The sequence below is a fragment of the Lates calcarifer genome, linkage group LG9, assembly GCF_001640805.2.
Source record: "Lates calcarifer isolate ASB-BC8 linkage group LG9, TLL_Latcal_v3, whole genome shotgun sequence".
In the NCBI taxonomy this organism is placed as follows: domain Eukaryota; kingdom Metazoa; phylum Chordata; class Actinopteri; family Centropomidae; genus Lates; species Lates calcarifer.
In genome coordinates, this window is record NC_066841.1 from 10,631,228 (window position 1) to 10,642,596 (window position 11,369).

General features: G+C 42.2%; 1 protein-coding gene across 1 annotated transcript; it reads right to left on the reverse strand.

Moving 5' to 3' along the window:
• Positions 1-2,810: 2,810 nt before the first annotated feature.
• Positions 2,811-11,090, reverse strand: gdnfa (glial cell derived neurotrophic factor a). Its single transcript, XM_018671301.2, has 3 exons — positions 10,355-11,090; positions 9,164-9,403; positions 2,811-5,842 (listed from the first exon to the last, which is right to left on the reverse strand). The coding sequence occupies exons 2-3, from the start codon at positions 9,375-9,377 to the stop codon at positions 5,283-5,285; spliced, it is 774 nt and encodes a 257-aa protein (XP_018526817.1). The 5' UTR covers positions 9,378-9,403; positions 10,355-11,090; the 3' UTR covers positions 2,811-5,282.
• Between the last annotated feature and the right edge of the window lie 279 nt (positions 11,091-11,369).

The following is an 11,369-nucleotide window of genomic DNA, read 5'->3' on the forward strand; positions in this document are numbered from 1 at the left end:
CAGTCTGTGTCCTCCCTCTGGGAATCTGTATAGTATAAGTATATATGGCTTTATACACATGCTTCTGTGCTAAGGCGAAGCACATAAATGTGCAGGCATCTTAACTGTGCAAGCATATATAATTTTCTACAGGTTTATTTGCCTCTCATTGCAATTCAGCAACTGCTGGAAGAATTCAAATTTTTCTGTCTGTTTCTACTGTATGGACTTTATTTTCATCATTTCTATTGTCCCCTCCTCCCACATCTCCAGAGTCTGCTAATGCCTCATAAATCGGCTCCAGATTTTGTGGTCTGGTTCTGTTCATCAACTATGAAGTACAGTTCACTAGTGTGTAAAAAGTAAATTGCAAAGAAATACAAAAAATTCAGCCAGTTTTACTTTGGAATGTTGTTAATGTTTTTGAGGATTTATAGTTTTTGCTGGATGTGATATACAGAACTTCATCCAGTTATCTGCTAATTCACTGTTTGTTTTTTTTAAACTATATTCCACTTTGAGAACTACATAAAGGAATTTGTATTCTCCTGTCAAACAGTGATAAATTTCATCCAAAGTAAATTCTACAGTGACAGATCTGTTTTTTACCAGAGCTGATCAAAGGAATTCTTCTGCCAGATATCTTTTTTTATAAGGCACCAACTCAGACCTGCAGATCTACAGTGCAGTACATCCAGATCTAATCAAAGCTGGTGTTTTGACTCATTGCTTTAAATAAATTATTTACAGGCTACTGGTGAATCAGGGTTTAGTTAAAATTTTAATTCTAATACTTGGAATTCAAAATACATTGAGGTCGACTTACCAGCATATTCTATAATTTTCAACCACATCTCACAGTCTTCCCTAGCAAAGTGAAGTTTGCCTTGTTGACAGCTTTAATTTGCTGATGAAAACTGTGAGACCAGACGGAGTCCAGTTGCTATTGTGCCCATATTTTTAAGATTAATAATAGGTGTGGCTGCAAACCACACATGATGTGTTTGTTTCATTGTCTTGGCAAAAACAGTAATAATTGTCTGGAACTTCATCATTCTCTATTTGAATCCCTTGAATGACCTGTACAGTTTCAGTACATATTTTAACTGACAGAGAAACCCGCAACATACAGATCTAATGAAACCCATGTTTGTGTTCTTTACACATCTCTCTGGAATGCAACCTCTGCCCACATTCTTTGTTTTTCAAGTACAACTTGTTTGTCACAAGAAATTCTGAGTCAAACAGTTCGTGCCACTGCTCAAATTTTGAATTTTACTGACACGTTGACAAAAGCTTCCACTGATATCTGATGTTACCTTCTATTGCAAAGTCTTAACGCCCTGTATCTGTCATTTAGCTGGTGTTTATACTCAATGACTTACAATGGGTGAAATTGTAGCCTGTCATTCCTAGCCAACCAAAATTACAAGCAGACAACTGAACTTCTCAGTGTCCTGGCAAACATTCTGTGGCCATAAAATCACTATGAGACACAGAAATACTAGGATAAGAAATATGGGAGGACTAAAACCGTGAGTGATGTTTTAAAGAGCAAGGAAAGTAGAGAGGAGCGAAGGTTGGCTTCATGGGGGAGAAGCTGACGTCAAGCTCCTCTCCATGAACCAGTTGGCATGAAAGGAAAGGAGACGCTGACCTCCAGATACAGGCACATTTTAAGAAGCAGCGCACTTATTAAAGAGTCAGTTCACCCAATTACAAAAACATTTTCTCACTCCCAATGCCTCTGATAGTATATCTGTCTCAAATACACACAAGATTAGAACCAGTTTTTGTGCAGCTCAAATAATTAATTACATTCAAGTAACAGTTTGAGGATAAGGTTGCCCAAATGATCTTATTTTCTTATTGTCAAAAAATCGCATGAAAATGCCAAGTCCAACATTGCACTTCCCAACCTGTCCATAACTCTTCATAACTCCTCCATCGTTTCCTACTGAAGACACAACCTTTGAAAACAGGGAAAACCATATTCTTTCATTAAAAAAGACCAGTAGTATTTACAGCAGCAGGATCATGTATACGGGTTTGAGTCAAAACAAGCCACAGTGTCCAATAAAGTGCCAGTGTCCATAGAATTGAATTGAATGGAATTTGTTGACAGTTGAAAAATACACAATATAACCACAAATGACTGGATAAAAACAAATTCTTTTGACCTGGTAACATTTCTGAACACAGGCAGTTTCTCTGGGGCCCTTTAATATTTAATTATTAGGCCTCACCATTGAAGCGACTTGGCCTCAGTTTAAAAAATGAGCCATTTTGAACAGCTGTAAAAATTAAATATTTAAATGCTGCATCATTTTGATAATTAGTATTCTGAGGCCTGAAACACTTGCAAATTAAGCAGAAGACTTGGGACTCGCTATTAAGAGAAACTGACACTCAACATGGACTTTTCCCAAACCAGCTCATGTAGTACTTCAGCTATACATTGTATACACACCTTAAGCCCCCGCCTAATGACTCACTGTCTGCACCTCACCTTTGCCATCTTCTCATCAGCATTTACATATCTTCTCTGCACAGTGGAAACATTCTCGGGTGCCTTGATTTACAGCTCGGTGGCGCTTTACTGCTAGCTTTTGTTTACTGTACGACCCTGGGCTGGTGTTCAGGAATGCAGAAGAGGAGGGGATGCCACACACTGCAGAGGCCATCTCTCGAAACCATCCTCACAATCCCTCCATTTAACCCAAATTTTCATCCCCAATTTTACATGATGCTTGTGTAAACATATCCCAGGCAAATTAGCACCATCTGGCACCGGTGGATTATTGTACATGGCAGAATACCAGGAGACACGCTGATTTAATAGAAACAAGTTTAATTCTGTAAAAAGTTATAAAATGAATATTGTACAAAAATAAAGTTTGCCGAGAGCTTTGGTTCTGTAACACAAAACAAGTGAGACGACAGGACAGGGTTTTTCTTTCACAGAGATGTTAACACAATGAGGAGTGAAAACAAATGCGATCCTTTCTTCTAATATTAACACTGAGGATTCCTTTGCATCTTTACCTTTTGCTTTTTTACCTTTGGATGAAAACTGGAAGTACTAAACCGCAGAGGAACAGTCGGGCAAACAGTCATAGATGTATAGGGTGGGGGGGGTAGTGGTCACAGTTTACACACTTTAATGTATGGTATCGAGGAGTAGCGGAGCGTTCCGAGGCTTCTGGGAAGTCTCCTAACTGCACATTCTCATCTGGAAAGGCTTATGCAGAAATCAGTTGTTAAAGGGGAAGATGATCCAATTGATGAGGTATGCTGTGATAAAAGAGTTTTTTTTCCTCTCTGTGTAGTGTTTGGCCTAAATTCAGCTTGATGCAGTGGATTTGTTCTGTGTGCAGGGGGGATTACACAGTAAAGCTGGCTTGCTTGCTGCTGGGTGGGCACAGATACCTTGGTCCCTAATCCGTGCTAACATCAAGACCTACCCGAGGGCTCTCTTTGTTCCACTTAAAACGATCCCCTCGCAGGGGTCTTGATGAGCACAGCAACATGCTTTTTGAAGATCCTGTTTTCCTGAATGTACATTTCTGCTATAGCTTGGGAATAAACTCGGCCAAACGAGTCATCACATGTAGAAAGCATGCCGAGCCTACCCATCCTCTTCATATTCTTTTGTGGAAACATCTAGTCTTCAGATATTTACATCAGTTTGACAATGACAGCTACTACAGTACCTAGATCATCCTTTAACTGCCTTCACCAAAATGCCTTTTTGCCAGCAGGGGATATTTGGTTAAGACTCATGTTAGAGGATCACTTTCAAATCCCCTTTCAGGGAGTAAGACCTGTCTGTCAGAGCTGAGACAGAAACACAGGCAGTCCCGTGAACTTTAAAGCCTATTGGGACAGTAACCACTGCAAAGCCTTTGCTCAGACTTGGTGCGAGGCCAGAGTGAGGTTTCGGATAACGTATGGTGATAGGCAGGCATTCTAGCAGCTTCTGTACTCTGTGACTCAAAGGATAGATCCTCAAAGGCACCTACAGATCCTCAGAGAGACCACTGCTCTCTATTTTAGATTTCAATAAAAAAAAAGTGATGGCTCCTGCTTGGAGTGACATTAAATCTATTTTGGATTAAAACAGCAGCAAAGAGTCATTTGCCTCCTTGTAAACATACAGTAAAATGATGTCATAGTTGGATTAGTCCGTACCAAGGTGCGGTGAGGAGAGAGCAACATCTGAAGTCCCCCAACTTAGCGTGGTCACATCTGTGAAAATGAGGTGAATTGTCCAAAAAAAAAAACAACAACAACAAAAAACAAACAAACAACAAAAAAAAACTACCCTTCCGTCCCTCAAAACACTCCAAAACAACAGATCACTTCAATCCAAAATCTTCTATTGGTCCCCTCCTCTGTGTCTCTTTCTACACTCCCTTGACTTGATAGTTAAAGATGATTTTTTTTTGGACTCATGAATTGAGAAACCCTGGAATCTAAGTGAAGCCAATAAGCATTATTAATTATTAATGCTTGTGTGTAGTGTTTGTGTGTGTGTGAGTGTTTAGCAGTTGTGGGTCACCTTAAGATTTTGCATGAGAATATGCTCCACTTTGGCACCATCCAGGACAAACAAAGCTTTTAAATAAATAAGAAAAAAGACAATTTCTTTCATAAAATGGATTGAAATAAATAACAATAAGTTAATTCCATCTTAATAAATATACCTCTTACACACACGTGTATATATATGATTGAATTTTATGTAGATGCGTTGTACCAGAAAAAGTCCTTGCTGAACCCCCAGTGTGGTATTTCTCATCACTTGGCTCTGAATTTAACTGTCAACAACCAGACTGCGGTGGAGGTGATTTAGACTGCAGCTGAATATACTCCTCAAATCTCTGCGTTTGTCTTGCAGTCTCAGGAGCCAGCTATGGAAAAACTGAAAATGAATTCTTCCAGAAAAAATTCTTCCAAGTCACGAGTTTTTGCTTCACTCTCACCTTTTCAGACAGTACAGTTAGCAGATCTGGAAGTGTAACAGTTTGGACTCTTCTGCAAAGTGGTGCACACCTGATACGTTTCTGCATGTGTCTGACTGAACCATCAAATACTGGTCAGGGGATTGGAGGAACTGTCATGGTTAAATGTACAGTCGTCTCCTTTGATGACAACTGAGACGATACACTTCCTCTTCGACCTTGTATGCCCACTTCCAAGCAGCGATCCTTGCCTTTGCAGCACCAGTTTGTAAAGATGATCCTTAGTCCGCTGATGCTGGCACGACATGTCTGTCATTTTGTCACGTCTCTGTGACCTCCTCAGACGCAGCCACACTTCCTGGCAGAATGCTTCTTCAGCGTGTGATACACCACGTTGTCGTCCAAGAAAGACAAGTCGTCGTCAAAAGCGATTGGTCGACAGCAGGTGCGAGAGGGTGTGTCCTTGTCCAGCTTCTTGTTGTGTGTGAGGTTGTTCAGGATCTTGTCATAGTTGGTCTCGGCCTCCACGCAGGGGCCGCTGCAGTACCGGAAGATCAGCTCCTCTTTAGTCTGGTAGCCCAGCCCCAAGTCCGTCACGTTGAGGTGGACCTCCTTTAGCAAGCAGCCCCGGCTCTGCACCGATATCCTCTCCCTCCCCTTCTCGCCTCGGCCTCCCCTGCCACCTCGGCTTCCCCCTCGTCCCCGACTCCGCCTCCTGTCGCTGTGGCCTCTCCCCTCGCCTCTCGTCCCTCCCGTGTTTGCTGCTCCCCTCTGTCTCTGCTCCCTCCGTCCCCTGGAACCCCCGTTGGGCTCTGACGACCTCCGCAGTCTGCCAATGGTAGCCTCGATAAAATCCATTACATCATCAAACTGCTCTGGATATGGATCTGGGATGTCATCTGAAAGATACAGAAGGAACAGTCACTTAAAAAGATAGTACTGAAATAATATTTTTAACACATGGACAGGGACACTAAAGAGTAGCTTTCTGAAATGTCTCAACAAACATCTCTATTGCTTATGGGTTTTTTTTTTGGTTTTTTTTAACTTTTATGTTATTGCTGAGGGTGTAACCTTTGTATTATGGTGTGCACCACTGGGAGTGGCAAATATAATTTCATCATATCTATAAAATGACTAATAATTAATTCAAACCTTTAATATGCCAAGTTTCAGCCAAAAAACAAAACAAAAACAAGTACGCATTTAAGTAAGAAATTATGTGTGCAAAATCACATAATGGGAAAAATACAAAAAATGAATAAGTACGGTCTACATTAACACTAAGTAGTATTTACTTAAAGGAATAGTTTTGGGAAGTGCACTCATTTGCTTTCTGATGGAGAGTTGAATGAGAAGATTGATACCACCCTCATATCTGTCTGTTGAATATGAAGCTGCAGCCAGCTTAGCACAAAGACTGGAAACAAGAACAGCTAGCCTAGCTCCATTTAAAGGTAGAAAAATCCACGTTCCAACACCTCAACAAATCTTTTTTTTTTTTTTAAGTGCAATGACAACTATTTGCTATTTTACAGACAGTTATGTAGCAGACTATTTCTTCGCTCTGAGCAGTAACTTTCTATCTCTTTTGCTTACCTGGCAACTGCTCTGCTTTATATTTAATGGACAGATAGGACAGTAGTATTGATTTTTTTCATCCAACTCTCTGCCAGAAAGCAAATCAATGTATTTAACAAAATGGTCCTTTAAATGCAGAAATGCAGATTTGTATATAACACATAGAACTGCTCTGGCATACTGAAGTTCCATTTGTGCAGAAAAGAATGACGTACATTGTTCTTGACTGACATGCAGCATGCTTATGGTCAGCCAGCATATGCACGGTGAAAGTGTTCAAAAATATGCGCTGACACAAATGCAGACAATGCTCATAAATACTGAGAAACCTGCAAATCAGAAACAGTGCATGCTGATTTATAGATTAGTCTCGGGCAGAGGAATGCAGAGAGGAGTCCAGAGTTGTTCATATGGACGTGCAGGTGCCCTGCTTTAACTCCCTCTAAGATGGCTCTTGGGAGGATGAGTTGGAGGCTAAAGGTCAGAGGGTGTTATCAAGTCCATTTTGAAATTCACTTCAGCCAGAGAGAGAGAGGAAATATCTACATCTGTAGCGATGAGATGTGGGCACACTTAGTAATGTATCAATAATAGACAATGCTGCCTTCATCAGGTTTCTTAAAGTCATTAAAGGCTTTTTCAGCTATGTCACACAGCAGTTGCCTGCAATGTTGCAGTAGGCGCAAGCCAATTAAACCACCAAGAGACATGCAGTGTGACATTGTTTTTCAGCCATTTAAATCTTTGACGGATGTAATTTTAGAATGCGGAGACTTCAAAGGCCAAATAAAAAGAAATCATACGCTTTGAGTCATTTAGATGGAGCAGACTGCTCGAAACTCAAAACATGCACCGGCACAGCCCTCCACCATCTGCTGCGAGGAGCGATGAGGACTGACTGGAAGTCTTGGACCCTCCTTTGTTACATGTTGATTCTATTATGGAGAAACGTCGCTCCTACTCCCAACGCCTGTAGGTCTGGCAACAATGACCTACGTATGGAGATCATGAAGACATATTGTTCTGAAATGAATCAATTACCCTAGACTCCGATTACATTACCTGTTTGTGTCTTATGCGTGCCAGTGTGAATGTATGGTTGTGTGCGGTCAGGCTGCATGTGTGTCGAGAAGTCAGAGCAGCAAGGTGCGATGTCTGGCAGGTGGTGTTGTGGTTAACGCGGCTTCTCTGTTGCAGTGTCACCTATCTACCTCTCTGTACCTGCTCCTCTGGCAGAGCGCAGGCTACCTGATCTGCCCTGCGCTCCACAGCTGATTGGGCCCACCGCTTGTGTATCAGGTGAGCTGGGGCCAATCTGTTTAGACACACCTGCCCTTTGATTTAGACACCTCCTATTGTATGTCAGCTGATGGGCAGGGTGGCTACAGTGTACACCTGCTGACAGACTGGACTGGCGGCAACAAATGGGAGTGATTCATGATGCAAATTGTGCTATCATTTTGCAGAGTTACAACTAATTTATTTAAAAACACATCTTGGCACGTTTGTTGGCCAAGTATCACGATATCAGAGTCTACTTGTGCAGCAGTTGTCATCAATTTTTGCATCAAAACGTAGGAGAACCCCCCCCCCCCCTCTTTTCTGACTTTGCATGCAAAACAAAGGACCCGTCCCCTCTTGGAGCTACAGTGTTGTTTACACTATTAGTGCATAGTTAATGGTCTTGGGTTACACAGCAGATCAGTGATGTCACCACGGCCCCAAACAAGAGTATGAGGTGGCAGGACAAGCATTTGTCCAAATGTTCCATTCCTTATCTAGGTCTTGGCAGAGTTTCACTTCGGCGTGAAGATGATACAGTGTCACAATGATCCAAACAAAATAAATTCCTGCCCACTGTTGTTGTTAAAATGAACATAAACACAGAACTCTCTCGCTCCATGCTTCTAACTTCCTGGCGTTGTCCGGCCTCTCCCGAGAAAATTCCTACAACCTGGTTTGCAGTACCTTCTCTATAACGTGCCATGAATTCTGACTTTTGGCAGATGGGTCAAGTCAAGGCACAGAGAGGCAGAGGTGAACATAAACAATGGGTAAATGGTGAGAGAGAGACCTCCTGTTTGGAATGGGAGCTGCTCAGGCTTTTATTCATGTTGCCTGCTTGTTTTGACATCAGTGTGATGTAACTCACAGCAGCAATAAAACACAAATTAAGATCTTCCATCTGATAACCTGCCTGTCTCTGAGCCTTATCAATGTAGGCCTCTCCGTTGGTGGCTCAGCCCACTGGATATCACTTTACATGCTGTTTCTCAAGTGTAATTAGACAGGAAAGGCTAAATTACTTGGCTGGCATACTAACTGTGTAACATTCATGCCCCAGTTCAAAATGCCACCTATAGTATGAGCTATACTGCATGTATTGCCTGCAAGCTCCTCTCAAGAGCCAACACATGGCTGTGCATGACATCGAGCCTAACAAGATGTTAGATTTCACTTCTCCCTTTATGTCTGAATGCCTAGTTAGCATGCAGTTTAATGGGGGTTTGCCCAAGCAGCAGCAGATCTACAACATGACCCCCCTTCATATGGGCCAATTATCCACCATTCAGGTGATCATCTCAGCGGCTGCACATCACAAAAGGATTTTGTCAAAACATTGCTGCATGCGTCCTTACATTGATTCTCCATAGAGATCTCCTGCAGATTGCGGTCTTGGTTGTGGTGCTGGAGCGTCGGCTCTTCTTCGTCCTCCACAGACAGGGACGCGGAATCACTGTAGCTGCTGGGAAAGTAAGTCCTCTTGGCTGGCTGAGTGTTTTGGTAGAGAGGCCGTGTAGCAACAGAGCTCAGGAGCAACAAACACGTGGCCAAAACATCCCATAACTTCATCTTAGACTCAGTTCCTATGAAGAAAGCTGCAAAAAAAAATAGAAGGGGACATTTTATTTGAAACAGGGAAATAAAAAAATCTGATTAGAAGCAAACAAAAGAATAACAGTAAGACTCAGAATGTGGGCCAACTTGTGTTTATAGTGAAGTCAGCAAAGTGTTTGAGGCAGTGTTGTGGCCAGACCTACCCTGACTCAGTCTGTATTAATAACTATGTGTCATCATGTCAAGAGACTTTGATCCTCACTCTCATAGTGGAGTTTGCTGTAAATATCAATATCAGAGTAAAGCTACCACATAATTCTGAATAAAGGAATCATAGTGGGAAAACAGCCTTTAATGGACTTGATAATGTCAGGATACAGGATACAGACTATGGAAACGGAATGTAGGAAGAACAAAATAATGCGTAAATTTGTGCGTAAAAGTACCACGTTGCTTTCAAATTACTAGCAACATTTATGATTAACCAGCAGCCTTCTGTTTATTTACTCTCCACTGATGTTCAGACCTATTAGGATTATAAGATGATACATTGCCGTTGTTGTGATATCGGGAGGGTATGCTTCACACACACACACACACACACACACACACACAGCAAGACACAAAAATGCGTTGGTTAAAGCACGCACCAAAGCGTGTTGGCAACGATAGCCTAAATAATGGTGTGAGTTGGCCAGATGGCGATTCCCCAAAGCTTACGTGACTCTTCTCTAATGGCATGTTGAGTCTGCAGTAAACCTAAACAGCTATGCATGGATAAATACTGGGCTTAAACATGCTATGCAAAAGTCCTAACAACTGTCTTCACACAAGCGCAAGTTGCATTTTTTTCCCAGTTTTGGTTCGTTGTTTTCACCTAAAATAACTGGAGTGAATCTCGTAAGTTCTTTGCGCACGGATGATCTGAAAGTACGAAAATATTTTATGTCACACTCTCAAGTTATTAAAAAAAACGAGAATCACTCACTTACCTTAAATATGGCCCATGCAGACCTGAAACTCGCTTGGCTGTTTGTAGTAAAATCCAAATACAAAACGCGACTCATTTATTGTCCCGAGCTGATTCAGCTGCATGAATCGTTTAAACAGCTACGAGCCCAATTTTTAAAAAAGTGTTCAAATTCAGTCTGTGTCCAAATAGAGGAAAGCTGGGAAAAGCTGAAATATCACACCAGGTGTGTTTTTCATACTCCCGATCCAGCGCACCGACCAAAAAAGAAAAATAATAATAAAAAAAAATCCACGCGTCTTTCCACACTTAGGAGTCCAAAGGTAGGTGTTGGAGAGAGCCGACCCGAGTGCCGCTGCGCCTTTACGGGGTACAGTTGCAGTCGCTGATTAATTGGATGCTACGTTTCCACGTTGGAAATCCGAGAGAGATCCACCATCTACGACTGAAAGGACTCCAATGAAGACATCAGCGTCTCCGAGGCGCATAAGCCGAGGCGCAAAAAGGTGCGCGATATCTGTTTCCCAGAGTGCAACAAGCTCTTGTCTGCGTCTTGATTTATATATTAGAAAAATATTTATATCCACAACTGCGTTAAAAATTCATAATCGCCAACATTTTACAACATCTTGACATGGTAAACAACACAGATAGGGGTGTTTATTTTCCATTTTTTTCTCCAGGTCAGGTAGAATCTACGCGGCTCGAAAGGTTTCCGCACGCGCTGGCCTCATACTGGACTGAAGCGGGACAGATGTCTGCGCATAACACCGCACCGGGCGCAGAGGGCGGTTTGGAGAGATTTATAGTTAAGTGCGCTCGTGACGTTTTGGGGGTGGGTGGTGGGGTGGAGGGTGGTGTTGGGGTAGTTGGTGTCCCGCCCCTCTTTTATAGATCCCTGCGAGAGCAAACAGTGAATAACAAGAGGTCCACATATCTCTCCAAACCACCCCTGGAGCCCCGTTTGGAGGAGCGCGGTTTTCAGATGTCTTGAGGATTATGTCACACATCCTGATGTCCCCGGATTAGATTTCAGT